The 22,208-nt window shown below is 46.7% G+C and overlaps 1 protein-coding gene across 2 annotated transcripts in view; it reads left to right on the plus strand.

Annotated features, from left to right (window-relative positions):
• Positions 1 to 22,208, plus strand: part of il34 (interleukin 34) — a 62,371-nt gene that overhangs the window by 36,518 nt on the left and 3,645 nt on the right. For both annotated transcript variants that reach the window (XM_067997412.1, XM_067997413.1), the window contains exons 3-5: positions 14,065 to 14,165; positions 15,141 to 15,218; positions 19,375 to 19,542. In XM_067997412.1, coding sequence (XP_067853513.1) covers positions 14,065 to 14,165; positions 15,141 to 15,218; positions 19,375 to 19,542 — 347 coding nt within the window. The remainder of the gene's footprint in view (positions 1 to 14,064; positions 14,166 to 15,140; positions 15,219 to 19,374; positions 19,543 to 22,208) is intronic.

The following is a 22,208-nucleotide window of genomic DNA, read 5'->3' on the forward strand; positions in this document are numbered from 1 at the left end:
AAAGAGAAATACAGTTCTGTGAGTCTCTCCTCATAATTTTGGGCCCTGGGTCCTACAATCATCCTTGTCACTCTTCTCCGAGCCCTCTCCCAACGCACTGATGTCCTTTTGAAGGGTCTTTCCCAGAATTGCACACAAGTCCAAATTTAGTCTGACCAGTGACCTACACAAGGTCAGAATAACGTGTTCCAGATGCACTCCAGATTCAGGATATGATTAGCTCGTTGAGAAAAGCTCCATGTTGAATGGATACTCGGTGAATTTTTAAAATTTGTTCTTGGAATGTGCGCAGTATTTATTTCTCAGCTCTAGTTACCCCGAGAACATTAAGAGTCAGCCACGTTATTTGGGACTGAAGTCAGGTGTGGGCCACACCAGGTAAGGGTGGCAGGTTTATGGTGCCAACCGTAAATGACCAGATTTACTGAATTCAATTCACAACTTGCCATGGTGGGATTTGAACTCACAACCACTTGGTTGCAGTCCAGTACCAGAGCCGTTAGACTACTGCACCCGACTAAATTGTTCATATTCACACCTAAATCCTTCTCCTTTTCCACCTTTGCTAATGCTCATCCCTTTATTGTGTCCAAGATTTCCATTCCATTTATTTACATTAAAGTCCATCTCCCGTCAGTTATCGCATCATCTCAAGTGCCCAAGATCCATTTGAATACCAGTCTCTTTGATAATTCTTACTTGGCCACATGGCTTGGTGTCACGGAAAGCCCAGTGCAGATCATTGCGCAACCCCCTCCTAACAACTCAATAAGAAAGTATCACGACCTCAGGACGTCCCAAAGCTCTTTACAGCCAATGAGATACTTTTTGAAGTGTAGTTACTGTTGTAATGTAGGAAACGCAACAGCCAATTTGCTCACAGCAAGATCCCACAAACAGCAATGAGGTAATGACCGGATAATCTGTTTTAGTGATGTTGGTTGAGGGGTAAATATTGGCCAGGACACCGGGTAGAACTCCCCTGCTCTTCTTCGAAATAGCGCCATTGGATCTTTTACGTCCACCTGAGAGGGCAGATGGGGCCTCATTTTAACGTTTCATTTGAAAGACGGCACCTCCGACAGTGCAGCGCTCCCTCAGTATTGCACAGGAGTGTCAGCCTAGATTATGTGCTCAAGTCTCTGGAGTGGGACGTAAACCCACAACCTTCTGACTCAGAGGCGAGATTGCTACCAACTGGGCCAAGGCTAGAACTGCTTATAATACTGCCCTTCGCCCCTCACCCTTAACGGACTTCCAGTTCCACCTGCCCCGGGCCTCCAGTTACCTGGGCCTGGCTTTAGGGTTGCCGCCCGAGTTGGGATTGGGTGCTGCTCCCTCTCCTTCTCTTGCTCCAAGGAAGGCAGAATGTTATTAAGAGGCGTGGTTAACCCAGCTTCCACACAGCAAGTGAAGGGGCCTGGTTAAAATAGGATGATTTCATAGAACCACATTTGATATTATTTCCCCTCGCTGTCAGGTGTTATTGGCCTTTATTTGGTAGGTGTGCACACCGACATAGAATCATATAATAACGACTTGCATTTATATAGCATTTAGGGCTCAACTTTACATCGACACACTCCACCCTCTCATTACAGAACACTTGTGCGGGTTGGATAGGGCATGTTGAGACTCCTCGGATGATGTATCACTAGCTCTGGTTTGTCATCACTATCATGGAATTCCCTCACTAACTACAGGGCAGTGTAGTCTCTTTGGGCATTGACATTAGACTTTACAGGAACAGGAAAAGCCTAAAAGACCCAGCCTTTAATGTAGTAAAATGTCCCAAGGTGCTTCACAGAAGCGTAATCAAACAAAATTTTGACACCGAGCCAGATAAGATATTGGGACAGGTGATCAAAAGCTTGGTCAAAGAGGTAGGTTTTAAGGAGCGTCTTAATGGAGGAGAGAGAATTAGAGAGGCGGAGCGGTTTAGGGAGGGAATTCCAGAGCTTGGGGCCCAAGCAGCAGAAGGGGAAGGGAGTAGGGGTGCAGAAGAGGGCAGAATTAGAGGAACGCAGAGTTCTCGGAGTGTCCTAGGGCTGGAGGAAGTTACAGAGATAGGGATGGGCAAGGCCGTGGAGGGAGAGAATTTAGAGAAATCGGATTGAGTAAATGGCAAGAAGGCAGGTGTGTGGAAAAGTGATGGGTTCGCTGGGTCTTTTAGGCTTTTCCTGTTCCTGCAAAGTCTAATGTCAATGCCCAAAGAGACTACACTGCCCTGTAGTTCATGAGGGAATTCCGTGACAGTGATGGCAAACCAGAGCTAGTGATACATCATCCGAGGAGTCTCAACAAGCCCTATCCGACCCGCACAAGTGTTCTGTAACAAGAGGGTGGAGTGTGTCGATGTAAAGTTGAGCCCTAAATGCTGTGAACCATGCAGTCTTTTCACTAAATGTGCCAGTCAGCCCAAACAAGGGAAAGCATGCTGGGCGCTGAATGGTAAAACCTGTCCGCAGGTGTTGTTCCACGTGGCTGAATGTTCTTTGATGCGCTTTCAGCTTGTACCTTTTGTGTCATCATTGAGTTCCCAGCCCAACTCTTTAAGAGTTGAAGTGAGATCCAGGAATTTCTGAAACCTCCCACTCACAAGCTTCTGAACAGGTTCTGATGCATCTGGATTTGCGGAGCTTGTGCCTGCGTTGTTGGTGCTGTGTGCTTGGCATCGGTGCGTTTGCAGATGGCCAGTTAACCTTTTGCTAGCTGAGATGATGGATCTGAGATTTGATGGCTTTAACTTAGAGAATATTCCATGTTTTAGTCAAGTTGGTCAAATGCAATATTCCATGGTTGAAGTAGAACTAGGTGAGAAAAGGCATGCCCAGGAGATTAGAAGGCATCAGAGCCACATTGACCGCACCTGCCTTTATATCTGCCAAAACATATTGGCAGGCCTTGGCACGCCTGTCTGTGACGAGGAAAACTGCCTCCGCAGACTCTGGGTCAGCAGGGCTTTGCCACCTTCTGTAAGGATGCCTGTAGTCAACCTGAAATATAAGCACAGCACTTGCTCAAGGCCTGAGTGTTCCATTGGCAGGAGCAGAAAGTAAGAAAGGATTTTCATGACTTCAGGATGTCCCAAAGCGCTTTTACAGCCAATGAAGTGCTTTTGAAGTGTAGTCACTGTTGTAATGTAGGAAATGTGGCAGCTAATTTGGGCACAGCAAGGTCCCACAAACAGCAATACGATAATGACCAGATAATCTGTTTTAGTGATGTTAGTTGAGGGATAAATATTGGCCAGGACACTGGGGAGAACTCCACTGCTCTGCTTCGAAATAATGCAGTGGGATCTTTTATGTTCACCTGAGAGACCAGATGGGGCCTTGGCTTAATGTCTCATCCGAAAGACGGCGTCTCTGACACTGCAGCACTCCCTCAGTACTGCGCTGAAGTGTCAGTCCAGATTATTAGTTCAAGTCTCTGGAGTGGGGAAAAGTGCTACCAACTGAGCCACGGGCAATAGTGTTGACGTGGCTGCCAGTGATGAAAGCTAAAGCTGCCATAGCTTACTATTCTTGGCTGTAAGCCTCTGTTCTAGATATTTTTATTGGCGCTATTCAGGCAGTTTAAAAATGGCTACCACCGGCAGGAAAAGGAAGGCACTGCTCAGCCAGCAATGAGATAGAAGGCTGGATGGAGAAACTTCATCTTTAGAAACCCTTGCCTTCACAGTACTGTGGACACCTTGTTGCTCTGCTGAGGGAATGTTGCCAGTTGTGTTTTTTTTAATTGAGCAAGTGAGGTAATATCTTTAGTTCAAAGACCTCTTAAAGGACTGTTTTAGGAGATCTTAAAACAGCTATTGGGAAAGCAAGGGCACTCCCCAATGTGTAAAGGGAATGTGTTCAAGTTATTTAAAAGAGCTAACTCACAACATTTCTTCTTAACCAAATCCAAGTTTCCAAAACCAGCAACAATCCCTTTTTAAAAACCCAAACATGTTCAAAAATCTTACTGCAATCATTTACTTTTGCAATAATAAGACTGGTGCCAGTGCTGAATGTAGACTTTGGCTGCATGGCTTTTGCTAGAGTCTGTCCCTCTGCCACCTCTCACACAGAGACGGCCATGCAGCAATGTCATGGGGACACCACCACCTCCAAGTTACACACCATCCTGATGACCTATCCATCATAGTCTCTGGTTCACTATCCTGGAGTTCCTTATCCAACGCCATTGTGGAAGCTCCATCACCACAAGGATTGCAGCGGCTCAAGGCCCTGCACCATATTCTCGGGGTTACCAGGGATTATCAATAAATGTGGCCTTGCCAGTGTCGCCCACATCCCAGGAACAAATTTTTTAAAATCTGCTTTGTGGGAAGAAACTTTCTTCTTGGTTCTATCCTATCTCAGCCGTGTTAATTTTGAACCTAAGTAGCTTACTTGGATCATATCATCTCTGATCCCTTGTATTTCAAAGACCCGTCTCCCCTCAGTCATCTTTTTCCTGTTTGGCTGTTGGGCTATAGCAATCAACTGGGCAAGGCTGAGTTATCTTTAAGTAATAGGCACATATTCTTGAGTTTTGGTTTGTGGAGGAGGGAAACAGAGGGCAGAGGAAAAACCTTCAGGACCTTTCTTTAAGAGACTAACTGGGTGGGGGTAGAGTCTAAACAGATTGTACGTGGCCTAGGGAGGGAGCAGGTTTGTTGGGCCAAATGTCCTTGTTCCCTGCTTTCTTATGTTCTTGTTAATTTTAGTAATTGTGGGGGTGAAATTGGCCTTTGGCAGTCGTGCAAAACAGGCGATAGTGAATCGGCCCGTTTTACATCCCGCTGCAGTCAACGGAAAAGGAAATCGGGCGGGGTGTAAAGCGGGCGGCCGATTCGCTTTCGCCTACTGGCAAAGACCAATTTCACCCCCATAACTCTTGTTAGTGTTCTTTTTTTAAAGGCCAGTACTCATTGTCTGGACTCACCCCTGAAGATTGGCCCATACATGGCGCTATTATAGAGCTACTATGGAATCACTAACTTCACAAGAGGAGAGGAGCAAATTGGGGGCAGGGAGATTTGTTTCGTTCGCTGAAGACTGGATTCTTCTAATGTTTTCTGTCACAGATACAGGGAACTCACTAGAAATTCTTGCCTCCAACGGATCCACCAATTAATGAGAATCTTCAGGGTTTGGGAGAGTCTGAGTCCAGCTTGACGTGCAATGACTTTGAAGGAGGGGAATTCTAGGAATGTCTACTTGAGGGATGTTGCCATTGACAATCAAGCTGGATTACAACCTGTGCATTGGGGAAAGGGAGCTTACAAGAACCAAGTTTCAGATTATCTCAGCATCATCACACGTGGTGATATCTTAAACCACCCAGCTCCTGAGGCCCAGATAAAGGTGTTCGGCCAAATATACAACCATACTGTGGAGTGATGGAGTCCCACACGGGCATTTTGGAGTCTCCTTACAGATTAGGCACAAGTCTCCATCCAGTCTGGACCTGGTCATTCTGGGTTGGCCAGATCAGATGTGTTTTTAATAGATCAACCAAAGCCTTGAAATGTAGCTTTCCAAACAATTGCAGGAGAGCTTCAGGAACCTTCAGCAAGCGAGAGAACATTGGTCCAGGCCAGTGGGGAAACTCAACAACTATGTGCCTACCACCCTTGTCTCTGACAGCTTTGTGCCTCCACCATCTTCTGTCAGTACAAGCAAGGCTATGGAACATCTATTCCAAGCTAAAGGGCAGAATAGGCTGGAACCTAAGTTCTGACTAGTTGGAAGAAGATCTACGAGTTCTCATTTTTGTAAATAAAGCTTTAGCAGCAAATTACTCTGTTCTAATTTTTTTTTAATGTAACCCTGTAGTATTAACACAAATTGCACCCTCTCCCCCTAAGTTACATAAAGACTGACCAGAATATTAACAACAGATGTCAGGCCCTACTGCCAGCAGAGGAAAAGAGATGGTGAGAGGCCAAAAACATTGACTGCAAATGAAACTTAAGAGGGCTAAATAGAAACCGCGTTTAGAAGTCACTGTAGAAACCTGGAAATGTTACCTTTGATTTCATCTCCAGATTAAGGGCTCGCCTCAGTACAGTATAAATATATGTGCATTCGCTGCGACTCTGTCATTGAAACCAAAATTGCTGAGGCACCACGTTGCAATACCTTGAACCTGGCTGCATCTGGATTGCAATGGTCCCCACAGGCGCAAAACTCAGCTGTCTGCTCTTTGCAATCCTACGAGGCCCCCTCTGGGAGGTGACTAATTCCATGGCACGTGCTGCTGTTGTAAGGCGGTGTCTAATCAATCAAGACACCTATTCAATACAACTTAAACATACCTTAGGCCTTCTCCATTGTGTTGCTAGTTGAGCCCTGGAGCAGGGTTGAAATTCTCCTGCGGGGTCCCATGATTTATGAGTTGGACTCTTAAACTATAATTACTATTGCCTGGAAAGTATGTTGTAATTCGTGGCAATTATAGGAGGATAGAAGGTTGGTGCCATTTCAACCCTTTTTCCCTGCTGCATGAGGAAAGCACCAAACCCAAGAGGCAGTGGCCGGTTTCAAGCTTCTTGTTCAAATAACACTGATATAAAATTAAAGAGTCTGGGAAATTAGTCAACATAGAAAGGAAAGACTTGCATTTATATAGCGCCTTTCATGACCTCAGGATATCCCAAAGCATTTTATAGCCAATGAAGTACTTTTGAAGTGTAGTCACTGTTGTAATGTAGGAAACGCGGCAGCCAATTTGCACACAGCAAGATCCCACAAACAGCAATGAGATAAGGACCAAATAATCTGCTTTTAGATGTTTGTTGAGGGATAAATATTGGCCAGGGCACAGGGGAGAACTCTCCTGCTCTTCTTCGAATAGTGCCATGGGATCTTTTACGTCCACCTGAGAGGGCAGACAGGGCCTCATTTTAACGCCTCACCTGAAAGATGGCACCTCCGATAGTGCAGCACTCCCTCAGTACTGCACTGGAGTGTCAGCCTGGATGGTGTGCTCAAGTGTCTAAGTCAGAAGATTGCGGGTTCAAGTTCCACTCCAGAGGTGAGAGTGCTATCACTGAGTCAAGGCTAGCACTGCTCATAGTACTGCCCGTCACCCCTTTGCCCTGCACCCTTAGCGGACTTCCAGTTCCACCTGCCCCGGTCCTCTAGTTACATGGGCCTGGCTTTAGGGTTGTCGCACAAATTGGGATTGGGTGCTGCTCCTCCTCCTCTTGCTGCACTGGAGTGTCAGCCTAGAATTCGTGCTCAAGTCTCTGGAGTGGGACTTGAACCCACGACCTCTGACTTCGAGGCGACATGCATCAGATTATAGGGTGAATTTCCTCTCTGAATAGGAAACTACCTCACATGTTGGCTGAGCTTTACTGTTGGGGCAACATACTCGATTTGCAGAGTGGCCCTTGCACCCAACTTGATGACTCTTGGGAGTTGTGCGGTAGAATGCTTGTTGAGGATAATTTGCTGATCTTATAATGGTGTTTTAATGCCACTGAGTCAAATTTCAGGCAAAAAGGCAAGGCCTGTGCAAAGGGTCCAGTATTCAGCGAACAAGTCTTAACTTCCTTAAGCTGACTCTCAAAGCCTTCATTCCACCAGCCCAAATCATGGGGATGCAGAGCAGATTTTATGAGGCAGAAAGTCATGGGTTCAAGCCCCTGCGATTTGAACACATAATCTAGGCTGACTCTTCAGTGCTATACTGAGGGAGTACCAGACTGGTGGAGGTGCTTTTGGAGGAGACATTAAACTGAGGCCCCGTTTGCTTTCTCAGGTGGACTTAAAACGGACTTGTGCCGATCTGAGGCACGGTAAAAACAAGAGCTCAAGGCCCACAGTAGCTGTAACAGACTTGCTCAATACAGACGTCAACATTGCTTATAGAGAGCAATAGAGCTAAAAAATGGTGAATTTAGTGCTTATTAAGGTATGGGATGTTGGTGCTGGGGAACGGAGCACTTTCCCATTTCAGGCACTCAGTGTCAGCATCAGGCACTCCCAGGTCAGGTGCCACGTCGTTAGATAAGGAGCAAAGACCCCCTAGACTGGCCCAACATTGTACCTCAGTCCCAAGCCCAGAATTGTGCTCAATATTGCACTTGTGTAATATTTTCCCATGTCCCACACCAATCACCCTGTGGCCTCTCTGAGTAAATTAGGGATGCATATGGGGCCATTTTGTGCTGTAGGCCTGTACTCACTGGGAGCCATTTTGAAACTGGTCACAATCTATTTTGCATAGGAGCGAGAAGGTCTTCAGCCTATTATCCTAGGGTGCATTCACACCTGGGTCCAAGAGGTAACAGTCTGTTAACTCCTTTGCCACTTTATCTCCTAGTCATAAAGTTTAAAGGAGGTAGTAGCTGCTGCATTGAGACTGACTTAAGACACCCTTGGGAAGATTGGGAGAAAACACTCTTGACTTAGGTACCGGGGAAAGGAGGGTTACCAACTCCGGTTAGACATATTCCTGGAGGTTTCATCACATGACCTCCTGCCTCCAACCGCCCCGCCCCGCCCCGCCCCTACACTCCCGCCATTGGTCGCCCAACATGCCCATCCTCGCGGACCACAGCCTTCCCACGGCCAATTGGAAAGTGAATAGACTCTTCGTTATCCGATTGGATTATTCAATCAAACAACTTTCTTCCCGTCTCCAATATTTTTAAAACTAATAAACAAAAATGTTCAAAGAAAATGAAAAACGCACTTTTTGTAATTGTCCTGATGATTTTTCTCCCGAGTTGCTTCCAGTGTCCTGGAGATTAACCTTTAATTCCTGGAAACTCCAGGACAATCCTGGAGGGTTGGCAACCCTAGGAGAAAGCTATTGAAGGAGACAGTATGTATCAATCAAAGAGAGTATTGGATGTGTTCCTGGGGAGAGATAGAATTGGGGATATGGTGAGAAGCTAGGTAGGTACGGTTGTCCTTTGGAAAAAAGGGACCAGCTTGCTTATGTCTAAAAACCTTTTCATCTTTGTAAGTATCTTGTGCTCTTATTCTTGTGGTTTAAATGACAGTGTAGATTCAGGGACCTGCCTATTTGGGGTGGCCACCATGACTATTTACAATATCTAACTGAGTACGTAGTCACCTCAAGAATAGTCTGGTCGGAGCATTATGTGCACTGCTCATCTGTAAGATAGAGACAGGTCCCACTTAACACCAATGCTTATGATGTACATCAGTAACTGTGAACAGTGTACAAATTAGGGGGGTGATTGTTTGACCTGGTGCCCCCGCTGGGGAGTTGGCGAGGGGGGTGGGGGTGGTCAGACCATCAGGGCCATTATGTTGTAGCACAGACTTTGTCCTATACTCCCTGAGAGTGAGGAGTCGGACAATCACCCCTTTGTTTATCTTACCCCTCCGGGCGTGATGTTTAGGTACAGTATTAATGCGCTGACTCGGCCACTACCAGTTTAATGTTGTTCATTTTCAAGGGGCAACCCTAGTTCATAAGGCAATAGAAAACTTATTTTAAAATATAACTTCAGAGGTTTCTGGAAGACTAAATGCACTGCGTTGTACTGAGTTGGTACAGGTTTGAGCCTGCTGGATCTCGGCCTGGTCTGCAGTGCAGTAGCTACAATTGGCCTCAGCACCCTAAGGTTGGGGAAGAGGAGGGGGAGAGGATAATTAGCCATGGTTCCTGTGCATGAATGCTGTGCGGTGGTCCCTGCTGCAAGTTGTGTGTGTGTGTGCGCACGCACGCGTGTGTGTGTGTGTGTGTGTGCGAGTGCATATATGTGTGTGTTTGTGTGTGTGCAGCGTGGATACTGAGTGAGGACTCTGCTGTGATGTCCCCCATGGTAGAATAGTCAATTGGCACAGCTACTTTTACCATGTACCGAAAGCCACCAGTTCCCTTCGATCTGTACCCCAGCATATGTCACTCTGAGGAGAGGACGAGTGAGGGGAGTGGGGAAATAAAGACCACGCAGTGACATTTGCTTTTTTTTCTCTTCTGCGAAACTAGTTGCGGAAATGTCACCTTTTCTGTACGTTTGAAAGGTGCAGGTGAATCGCCACCACGTACTGACTATGCTTTTAGCGATCATTTCTATTGTTGGTTTCCAGAGATGTAGTCAGCAGGCTGAAACCAGCACAAAGCTACAATTCCCACATGTTGGCACAAAAATGCACTTTTAAAAATAAAGATCACATTTAAATGAAGTAACTTAATACTCCATATAACAAAACCGCATCACATGGCTGAATGGAGTGTTTTGGCCACAGGACTCTCAGAAAAAAACTGTGATGGGAACGAGTGATTAGGAAAGATCAGAGAAGCTTAAAGGGGAAGGAAAGTCTAGGGGGTTACATTTTGTTCAAAGTGCACCCCATTTTAGATCAGAAAAATGATAGTCTTGCCAGAAACTTGTTCTCCGATGTGTTGACCCTCTCGCTCTGCTAGACTGCTCCCAGGGAATACCCCCGAGTCCCGGAACAGCTCTGTAGGAAACGGTGGCGATGTTACTTCCAATAGGCCCGAAGGCCGGTTGGCCCTGGCGACCCCAACATTATCGTCTGGGGCGAGCTGCGTTTCAGGGTCAGGCAGCTGCCGGGCTTGTCTGAGGTCGTGACCCCCCCACACCTAGGGTAGCCAACTCTGATTGGACATGTTCCTGGAGGTTTCATCACATGACCTCATGCCTCCAACCGCCTCACACAGCCAAACATCCTTTTTCCCATCTCCAATATTTTAATAACTAAGCGTTCAAAGAAGATGAAAAAGCACACCATTTTTTTTTAATGCCTTGATGACTTTATTCCCGGAGTTGCTCGCAGAAGTGCCTGGGAGATAATCATTAACTCCTCGAGATTCCAGGACAATCCTGGAGGTTTGGCCACCCGATCCCCACCCATTACAATGGAGGCACTCACAGTTATTGACATTGGTGCCCAGGGCAAAATTGGCACTCTTGAAAAAAGTCAAAGAAATTTCAGATAAGAGTACATAAAGGGAGAGAAGGTGAGGCAATGGCCCCTCCATACTCCTGCCCCCAGAGACTTGCCTTCCCCTTTCAACTGAACAGTCCAGGAAGATGGAGGTTAAGGGGCACCTCTTCGACTAATATAACATTTTATGTGTACAGCTAAATAAACTCGGATCATTACTTCAAAGTATTTCATGACCAGCGGAAATAAATGGAAATTAGTGAAAAGTAAATTCTTCACTCAGAGTGAAGAATGTTTGGAATAATCTGCCAAACCAGGTAATAGAAACATTGGTTATTCCAAATACAAACAGACACCATGATGAGAGAGTCAAAGGAGGGGCTGGCTTCACTCAATCGTGATAGAGCAGAGCGTGCTGGGTTCAGTTGATCGGGTGAGAGCAGGGTGTGCTGGGTTCAGTTCATTGGGTTAGAGCAGGGTGTGCTGGGTTCAGTTCATTGGGTTAGAGCAGAGTGTGCTGGGTTCAGTTCATTGGGTTAGAGCAGTGTACTGGGTTCAGTTCATTGGGTTAGAGCAGAGTGTGCTGGGTCAGTTGATCAGATTAGAGCAGTGTGCTGGGTTCAGTCGATCGGGTTAGAGCAAAGTATGCTGGGTTCAGTTGATCGGGTTAGAGCAGAGTGTGCTGGGTTCAGTTGATCGGGTTAGAGCAGTGTGCTGGGTCAGTTGATCGGGTTAGAGCAGTGTGCTGGGTCAGTTGATCAGATTAGAGCAGTGTGCTGGGTTCAGTCGATCGGGTTAGAGCAGTGTGCTGGGTTCAGTTAATCGGGTTAGAGCAGAGTGTGCTGGGTTCAGTTGATCGGGTTAGAGCAGAGTGTGCTGGGTTCAGTTGATCGGGTTAGAGCAGTGTGCTGGGTTCAGTTGATCGGGTTAGAGCAGAGTGTGCTGGGTTCAGTTGATCGGGTTAGAGCAGTGTGCTGGGTTCAGTTAATCGGGTTAGAGCAGAGTGTGCTGGGTTCAGTTGATCGGGTTAGAGCAGAGTGTGCTGGGTTCAGTTGATCGGGTTAGAGCAGAGTGTGCTGGGTTCAGTTAATCGGGTTAGAGCAGTGTGCTGGGTTCAGTTGGTTGGGTTAGAGCAGTGTGCTGGGTTCAGTTGATCGGGTTAGAGCAGTGTGCTGGGTTCAGTTAATCGGGTTAGAGCAGAGTGTGCTGGGTTCAGTTGATCGGGTTAGAGCAGAGTGTGCTGGGTTCAGTTGATCGGGTTAGAGCAGTGTGCTGGGTTCAGTTGATTGGGTTAGAGCAGTGTGCTGGGTTCAGTCGATCGGGTTAGAGCAGAGTGTGCTGGGTTCAGTTAATCGGGTTAGAGCAGAGTGTGCTGGGTTCAGTTAATCGGGTTAGAGCAGAGTGTGCTGGGTTCAGTTAATCGGGTTAGAGCAGAGTGTGCTGGGTTCAGTTGATCGGGTTAGAGCAGAGTGTGCTGGGTTCAGTTAATCGGGTTAGAGCAGAGTGTGCTGGGTTCAGTTAATCGGGTTAGAGCAGAGTGTGCTGGGTTCAGTTGATCGGGTTAGAGCAGAGTGTGCTGGGTTCAGTTGATCGGGTTAGAGCAGAGTGTGCTGGGTTCAGTTGATCGGGTTAGAGCAGTGTGCTGGGTTCAGTTGATCGGGTTAGAGCAGTGTGCTGGGTTCAGTTGATCGGGTTAGAGCAGAGTGTGCTGAGTTCAGTTAATCGGGTTAGAGCAGTGTGCTGAGTTCAGTTAATCGGGTTAGAGCAGAGTGTGCTGGGTTCAGTTAATCGGGTTAGAGCAGAGTGTGCTGGGTTCAGTTGATCGGGTTAGAGCAGTGTGCTGGGTTCAGTTAATCGGGTTAGAGCAGAGTGTGCTGGGTTCAGTTGATCGGGTTAGAGCAGAGTGTGCTGGGTTCAGTTGATCGGGTTAGAGCAGAGTGTGCTGGGTTCAGTTGATCGGGTTAGAGCAGAGTGTGCTGGGTTCAGTTAATCGGGTTAGAGCAGTGTGCTGGGTTCAGTTGGTTGGGTTAGAGCAACGTGTGCTGGGTTCAGTTGGTTGGGTTAGAGCAACGTGTGCTGGGTTCAGTTGGTTGGGTTAGAGCAGAGTGTGCTGGGTTCAGTTGGTTGGGTTAGAGCAACGTGTGCTGGGTTCAGTTGGTTGGGTTAGAGCAACGTGTGCTGGGTTCAGTTGGTTGGGTTAGAGCAACGTGTGCTGGGTTCAGTTGGTTGGGTTAGAGCAACGTGTGCTGGGTTCAGTTGGTTGGGTTAGAGCAGAGTGTGCTGGGTTCAGTTGGTTGGGTTAGAGCAGAGTGTGCTGGGTTCAGTTGGTTGGGTTAGAGCAACGTGTGCTGGGTTCAGTTGGTTGGGTTAGAGCAGAGTGTGCTGGGTTCAGTTGGTTGGGTTAGAGCAACGTGTGCTGGGTTCAGTTGGTTGGGTTAGAGCAGAGTGTGCTGGGTTCAGTTGGTTGGGTTAGAGCAGAGTGTGCTGGGTTCAGTTGGTTGGGTTAGAGCAGAGTGTGCTGGGTTCAGTTGGTTGGGTTAGAGCAACGTGTGCTGGGTTCAGTTGGTTGGGTTAGAGCAGAGTGTGCTGGGTTCAGTTGGTTGGGTTAGAGCAGAGTGTGCTGGGTTCAGTTGATCGGTTTAGAGCAGAGTGTGCTGGGTTCAGTTGGTTGGGTTAGAGCAGAGTGTGCTGGGTTCAGTTGGTTGGGTTAGAGCAGAGTGTGCTGGGTTCAGTTGGTTGGGTTAGAGCAGTGTGCTGGGTTCAGTTGGTTGGGTTAGAGCAGAGTGTGCTGGGTTCAGTTGGTTGGGTTCGAGCAGAGTGTGCTGGGTTCAGTTGGTTGGGTTAGAGCAGAGTGTGCTGGGTTCAGTTGGTTGGGTTAGAGCAGTGTGCTGGGTTCAGTTGGTTGGGTTAGAGCAGAGTGTGCTGGGTTCAGTTGGTTGGGTTAGAGCAGAGTGTGCTGGGTTCAGTTGGTTGGGTTAGAGCAGAGTGTGCTGGGTTCAGTTGGTTGGGTTAGAGCAGAGTGTGCTGGGTTCAGTTGATCGGGTTAGAGCAGAGTGTGCTGGGTTCAGTTGGTTGGGTTCGAGCAACGTGTGCTCAATTTGGTTACCAATTCTTCGAACTCGGTTTCCACACAGTTACTGCGATTTCTCAAAGTGTTTCACCTCTTTCCCTGCAGATTTAAGTCTTCTCGGAGTGCTTGTCACTGCGGACTCGCTGTGTGTCCATCTGGAGGAGCTACATAATAAACTACAGTACAGACAGCGGGTCAGGTATATGGTAAGTGGCGCTTTGCACACACTCGCTCATAGACACTACGGTCCCTACCCAATCGGACATGTTGTGACTAGAATGAAGGAGATAGTTTGCCTGTACTGTACCTACCTGACACGTTGGGACTAGAATGAAGGAGATAGTTTGCCTGTACTGTACCTACCTGACACGTTGGGACTAGAATGAAGGAGATAGTTTGCCTGTACTGTACCTACCTGACACGTTGGGACTAGAATGAAGGAGATAGTTTGCCTGTACTGTACCTACCTGACACGTTGGGACTAGAATGAAGGAGATAGTTTGCCTGTACTGTACCTACCTGACACGTTGGGACTAGAATGAAGGAGATAGTTTGCCTGTACTGTACCTACCTGACACGTTGGGACTAGAATGAAGGAGATAGTTTGCCTGTACTGTACCTACCTGACACGTTGGGACTAGAATGAAGGAGATAGTTTGCCTGTACTGTACCCAATTAGCAATTCCCACCACGAGGTGATAAGTCCAGGAACCATCCTCTCTACCTACCCGTTTGTTGCTCATCAGCAGACATTTTTCCAGCTGATGTAAACTGGGTATTTGAGGTTCCTTAGTTTTGGGATGAGCCTTGAGGATTGGATCCCATGTGGTCATAGGGAGTTCCCACAAACTGATGAGGAAATGAGTCTATTCCCATGATCTAATTGAATGGCGGAACAGGCTCGAGGGGCTGAATGGCCAACTCCTGTACTTATGTAAATACACATGGCGGACGGCTGCCCAGAACAAGCTCGTTTCACATCAGTCAAGCATAAAGGGATACTGGTGTGAAGCAACTGAGGAGCCTCGTTTCCTGCTCAGATACTTGATTGAGGATGGGGGTTGTGTTGAGATGAAAAATCTAGGAGTTGCGATAAGAGCAGTAGCATATTGAAAAGAGCTGGAAAATTAAACCGAGTGGCCTGTAAATGTGTTTAATGGTTGGATGTGTTTTGCTTACAGAAGGATTACTTTCCAATTCACTACACTGTGAAGGTTCACTATGAAGATATTTATAGAACAATAAACGTTACTCACATGGTAGGTTTGAATGCATCAAGTTCATTCTTTTTCTATCCCATTTTTTCCTGCTTAGGCCAAGGTCTCTCTGGGCCATGAGTCCTTTCCCGGGCGGTAGTCCCACTATGCCTTCTGCTCACAGCCTCCATCAATGACACAGTTGAGTTGGGTTCTAGAAGGATACACAAGCTGTGTTGGGGAGAGTTCCCCTTTCCTCTCTTCCCCACCCACCACCCCCCCCACCTTATTCCCTGTGCAGAATTACCCTGAACACAAGTTGGGGTATTTTTATGTGGCACAAAAGTTTCTCTCCAAATCACTCCACTCCCCTCTCCTGAAGGCTTCTGCTATTGTTCTATAATTGGGTGTAAAATGAGGAGCTGACTGTCAGTTGTTCCAATAATAACAGTGGATTGGTTGCAGAATAAAAGAAACTACTTGAATTTCTACAGCACCTTTCACCGCCTCAGGACGTCCCAAAGCGATTCACAGCCAATGAAGTACTTTTGAAGTGTAGTCACTGTTGTAATGTAAACAATTTTACAACACCAAGTTATAGTCCAGCAATTTTATTTTAAATTCACAAGCTTTCGGAGGCTACCTCCTTCCTCAGGTGAACGATGTGGAAATCGTTCACCTGAGGAAGGAGGTAGCCTCCGAAAGCTTGTGAATTTAAAATAAAATTGCTGGACTATAACTTGGTGTTGTAAAATTGTTTACAATTGTCAACCCCAGTCCATCACCGGCATCTCCACATCATGTTGTAATGTAGGAACAGTGGCAGCTAATTTGTGCACAGCAAGGTCTGATTTATTACGGTTTAAAACAATTTGACTTACAGGAGCATTCAGTAGGTTCTGCAGCTTAAGATCTTGCAGACTGCCTGACCTGTTTAGTCTGGTGCTGATCAGTTGCTTAAATTGCACTACTGATACATTACGATCTTCATCTTGCAGACTGCCTGCCTTGTCCAGTTTGCCTCTAAGCAGTTGGTTAAACTTCAACATTGATACAACACTTCTAAATTTTTACACCGATCCATCATTGCACCTCTCACCTGCCAAAGCTGGGATCAGCTAACTCGGCTTGGACCAGGAATGGAACCCGAGTCAGTTCACAGCAGGTCAGTCAGCATCTGTCCAAGGGTTCTGCCCAAAACCCCAACCTCTGGACAGATGCTGTCTGACCTGCTGTGCATTTCCAGCATATCCAGTTTTTGTTTGACAGAGAAAACAGAGGTTAATGTTTCAGGTGGAGACCTTTTATCAGAGCTTATGCTTCAGCATCACCAGTATTCACCTCAAAAAAAAGCAGGCTGAATATACGCGACACTCCATGAATACTAACTGAGGATTGAAGAGAAACGCAAACACAGAAATCTGCCTCCCTTCGCTACTTCCCATAGAATCTTACTGCGCAGAAAGAGACCATTCGGCCCATCGTGCCTGTGCCGGCTCTTTGAAAGAGCTATCCAATTAGTCCCATTGCCCGGCTCTTTCCCCATAGCCCTGCAAATTTTCTCCCCTTCCAGTATTTATCCATTTCCCCTTTGAAAGTTACTATTGAATCTGCTTCCACCACCCCTTCAGGCAGCCCGTTCCAGATCATCACAACTCGCTGCGTAAAAAAAAATGTCCCCTCGTCTCCCCACTGGTTCTGACTTTGTTAAATTGGGGCACTTGGATGGATGTCCAATGATCTAAAATAGTCGAGTCAAAAAAGAGAAGGAGCTTGTGGGGAAGAAAGTTGGCTTTGAATTTGCATATTTGACACCAAAGAATGTAGCTGGTGAAAGGGGTTTCAAACAGCTTTGGGGCATTTTATACTAAAGAGGTCAACGAAACCACACGGGGCCTGGCCACAGATATATCTTGGCATGGCTGTCCTACTCCTTCTGCTTCTTTTTAAAAAGAAAAGTGGGTTTATTTTTTCAAATAAAGCCTGGAGTAAGAATTCCTCTGCTCACTTGTGTGTAGAGACATCGTAAATCAGTTAAAGATTTCCTCTGCTCTTGTTTATTCCAACTGATTTTGCTAGCGTTTCTGAACAGAAGTTGTTCTCACAAACAGAGCTGCGATGACGCTACGCAGAACCCTTCCCCACCCTGTTCTAAATCCCCAAACTTGGGGATGTTTTAGCAGCAGTAAGTGGGTATGGTGGTATAATGTCTAAGTTACTAGATGAATAACCCAGAGAACGTGAGTTCAGCAACCCATCAGGGCACTTCGAAAACTTGAATTTAATTTTTAAAAACCTGGCAATAAAAGCTGGTATCAGTAAAAGTGACAATGAAGCTGTCGGATTGTTGTAAAAACCCCAACTGGTTCACTAATGCCCGTTTAGGGAAGGAAACCTGCTGCCCTTACCTGGTCTGGCCTATATGTGACTCCAGTCCCACACCTTAATGTGGCTGACTCTTAACTGCCCTCTTAAGTGGACACTAAGTCGTGTTAAACAACTACAAAGATGGACTGCAGTGGTTCAAGAAGAAGGCCCACCACCACCTCCTCAAGGGTGGCAATAGGGACAGGCAATAAATTCTGGCCTTGCCAGCGACGCCCACATCCCGAGAATGAACGAGTAAAAAAAATGTTTTCCAAGGATACTTTGGATTGTTACCTCTCAGAAGGCCAGCTATTTTCTTTGACGTTGCTGTACATTTGTAAATGATGAGGCGGTCGGGGGGGGGGGGGGGCGAATGGGGTGGGAGGGGTGGTGAAAGACCTGTGGCCTTGTAACTCAACCTTCCAAACACACAGCCTAACCCCGGTTATAACTTCATACTCGGATAGATTGCTAGATACTGCTTTAAGGTGCAGCCGGGGGCCAGTAGAATCGTCCTTAACAAGCCACGGAATTAACTTTAATCGGTACTTTAGGCGGGAATATCCTCGGAGCTGCTCCCGCTCCACTGCCCGAAGTGCGACTGAAACCCCGGCAGAATGATCCAGCTGCTCTTACTGCCCGGTAGAGACAGAGAGAGAGGGAGCACCTGAGCTCAGAACGGGAAGGTAAAGGGCAGGTTTCCACTACTTGCCCTCCATACCAGAATGACTTGGATTTTATCACCATGGCGAACCTGGCTTCCCTTCCCCCATCACCCACGGGCAGTCAGGGGCGGAGAGAGCTTCACACGTGCCAGCCCGCACCTCCAACATTGACTGCCAGCAACCCCCGCAACCCCCCCCCCCACCTCCTCTCCTTCCCCTGGCCGGGATGGTCATTGCGTGAGACCTTTACTCCTCTGTGACTAAATGATTGGACATTTCCTTGAGAGAGCTTCCCATACTGTTACCGACGTGACGACAATCAGTCAAAAAGTAACTGATTGTGTGAAGCACTCGGTTTTGGTGTGATAAAGTGCTATATAAATAAAGATATTAGCAACAAGGCTTCCTTTTCCAGAGTCTTGACTTTTAAGCCAGTATTTCATTGGGAGCTCATTAACACGTACAGACTGTCTAGATTGTTGGATCACTCCATCCTTAGGAAATGAACATAATGTTCTGTAGTTCGGGACATGGGGTCGCTCCAGCCTTTGGAGCCCCTCCAGTTGGGGCCTGCAGTATGGTGCATCCCTGAGGCAGGGCCCGATTAAAGGGGATGAACAACTCCCTCCTGGCTGCGGGACCGGTGAATTTAGTCCGTAGCTCACTCCCTCCCCAAATCAGCACTGCTTAACTGTTTAAACTGGCCCCACTTTGAGTGATAAATGGTGCCTCAAATAAAAGTGAGGGATTCCTCCCCTTGCTCCTGATCTTGGATTTGTATCAAGTTGAGGCGAGGAGGCCATTGGGAATGAAGAACGGCATCGCTTGGGGTTTGCGATTCAAAATCTCCCCCTTGGATTTCATTTTCAGACAAGGGATAAGGTGCTTTCCAAATAAGTAATGTAAACATGACAGTCTTGGGCCTTCCAACCTGAGGAACGTTTTATGAGGGAGAATACTTCAGTCTTGAAGGCACAAGGACTGTCAATTTTGCTAGGGGAACTGTTTTGGACTGTCTCTAACCCTTTACTTATTCTGTTAGATACAAAATGTCCCAGGAAACTAAGCAATGAGTTGTGTGCGTGTGTGAGATTGTTGAGAAATGAGGGTGAATTGGAAGGTCTACATGTGTATCACTCAATTCACCCACCCTCAATGTAATGTCTTTCTTCTTTCATTCTAAACAGAGAAACAAAAGTTTTACTGAAATGGACCTGAAGTTGTTGTGGGTTTACATCAATTCTCAAGTCTTGGAGACAGTCCTTGAAATTCTCCCAAAAAGACACCCATCCAGAGCTTATGTGGAGAGCATTTCCACATTGTTTAATTATTTGAGGATGGATGTGGAAAAAGTGGTAAGTTCTACTTAGAAGGCAAAAGACTGACCTGCGATCGGGTTGAAGTACGTGAACACAAACAACAGAAGTGTATTTGCATGAATGGTGCACCCTCTTTGCATCCTCCTTAAACTTGAACTGATCCAAAACCCTGCTACCCGTATATCCTAACTTGCACCAAGTCCCATTCACCCATCACCCCTGTGCTCGCTGACCTACATTTGACTCCTGGTCTGGCAACGCCTCGATTTTAAAATTCTAATCCTTGTTTTCAAATCCCTCCATGGCCTCGCCCCTCCCTCTCTCTGTAACCTCCTCCAGCCTTACAACCCTTCAAGATCGCTGCGCTCTTCAATTCTTGTCTTTTGCATACCGCCAATTTTAATTTCTCCACCGTTGGCGGCCGTTCCTTCAGCTGCCTAGGCCCTAAGCTCTGGAATTCCCTCCCTAATTCTCTCCGCATCTCTACCTCCATCTCCTCCTTTAAGACGCTCCTTAAAACCTACTCTGACCAAGCTTTTGGTCACCTGTCCTAATATCTCCTTATGTGGCTCAGTATCAAATTTTGTTTGATAACACTCCTGTGAAGCACCTTGGGACGTTTTACTACATTAAAGGCGCTATATAAATGCAAGTTATTATTATGATACTAGTGGTAACACTACAGAGTGAAAAAGGCAGGCGATCCCCAATCACGACAGCTGCTAACTTCTCGTGAGCCGTGAGCCAAGCCTTAGATTTTCTTATTGAGTTGTTAGGAGGGGGTTGCGCAATGATCTGCACTGGGCTTTCTGTGACACCAAGCCATGTGGCCAGGTGAGAAGTATCAAAGAGACTGGCATTAAATGGATCTTGGGCACTTGAGATGATGCGATAACTGACGGGAGATGGACTTTAATGTAAATAAATATACGGTAGTGTACAATGGAATGGAAATCTTGGACACAATAAAGGGATGAGCATTAGCAAAGGTGGAAAAGGAGAAGGATTTAGGTGTGAATATGAACAATTTAGTCGGGTGCAGTAGTCTAACGGCTCTGGTACTGGACTGCAACCAAGTGGTTGTGAGTTCAAATCCCACCATGGCAAGTTGTGAATTGAATTCAGTAAATCTGGTCATTTACGGTTGGCACCATAAACCTGCCACCCTTACCTGGTGTGGCCCACACCTGACTTCAATCCCACATAACATGGCTGACTCTTAATGTTCTCGGGGTAACTAGAGCTGAGAAATAAATACTGCGCACATTCCAAGAACAAATTTTAAAAATTCACCGAGTATCCATTCAACATGGAGCTTTTCTCAACGAGCTAATCATATCCTGAATCTGGAGTGCATCTGGAACACGTTATTCTGACCTTGTGTAGGTCACTGGTCAGACTAAATTTGGACTTGTGTGCAATTCTGGGAAAGACCCTTCAAAAGGACATCAGTGCGTTGGGAGAGGGCTCGGAGAAGAGTGACAAGGATGATTGTAGGACCCAGGGCCCAAAATTATGAGGAGAGACTCACAGAACTGTATTTCTCTTTGGGAAAAGAAGGCAGAGAGGGGACACGATCAAGGGCTTTGAAGTAGAGAGGCGGAGATCACAGCGAAGTAAGCAGAGTGTTTGTTTTAATTTGGGCATTGAATACAAAACAAGAGGACACAGGTACAAAATTAACAAACTTTAGATGAAACTAGAAATTATGAAATTTAAGTGCCCCTCCTATCGTAGACCAGGGCGAGCAGGAGATTAAAGTCTCTTATGGTTGAATTTAGTAGGATATATAGGGATGAAAAATATTGGCCGTTTTTATGCTAATATTTTTTAAATTTATATTTCCGCCTTTGCAAAGTTTGTTTGGGTAACATCACTGTGGCCAATTTATAATGGAGGAACACTCCAGACTCCTGCCTGTTGGTTGGTGATGGGGATGGTGGTGCAGATTGAGATGGTAGCGAAGAGGGTGGTACTGTTTGCCACTCCAGGGCACCCTCTCCATAGGTCAGTATTACAGCATGCCTGGAAGGAGGTGGGGGAAGAAAACTTGAGGGTGCAGCCTGACCCGTTACTGCCACTTGCAGTGCCAGGCCTACGGTGTGTACTAGCTGCAGGCATCCTTGCAGCAGATGGCACAGCTCTCCATCTGGCTGCCTGTTGGACTAGAACCAGCATAGCCAATTCCGCATGTTCACTACCAGATGGTTACCTGTAAATGTGGGCAGGAGGGTACCAGCAGGTGGGTGCAGTCTCACCTGCTTGGTGCCTCCTTTGTTTCCCTTCCTCCTAGCAACGACAATGGCGTGTTCCCAACACCCATTGTTGGCAACCAAAGAAAATGGCAGCGCAGGAACATTTGGCGCAGAATGTCCTGACAGACCAGGCGAAAACAGGAAAGACTCAAGATAAAAGGTTCAGAAGAGGCCTCGAAATGCTGCTTTAAATTTTACTCCATGTCCCTTGAAGTGCACTTTCCTAACAATGCTCCCTCCAAGCCCTACGCAACAATTTTGTACGGGCGGGTAGATGACAGAGGACTAAACTGATGTAAACATCGGGCAAGAGCGTGGACGTCCAAGTCAGTGTTGGCCAATATGTTAGCTACGTGGCTAATTGGGAATCCAGATGTGGCTAATTCTATTTCTGATTAGTTAATAAAAATGAGTAACAGACACCATTGTTGGGCATGTGATCTCAAT

Source organism: Heptranchias perlo, chromosome 16 (assembly GCF_035084215.1).
Source record: "Heptranchias perlo isolate sHepPer1 chromosome 16, sHepPer1.hap1, whole genome shotgun sequence".
Classification (NCBI taxonomy): Eukaryota; Metazoa; Chordata; class Chondrichthyes; order Hexanchiformes; family Hexanchidae; genus Heptranchias; species Heptranchias perlo.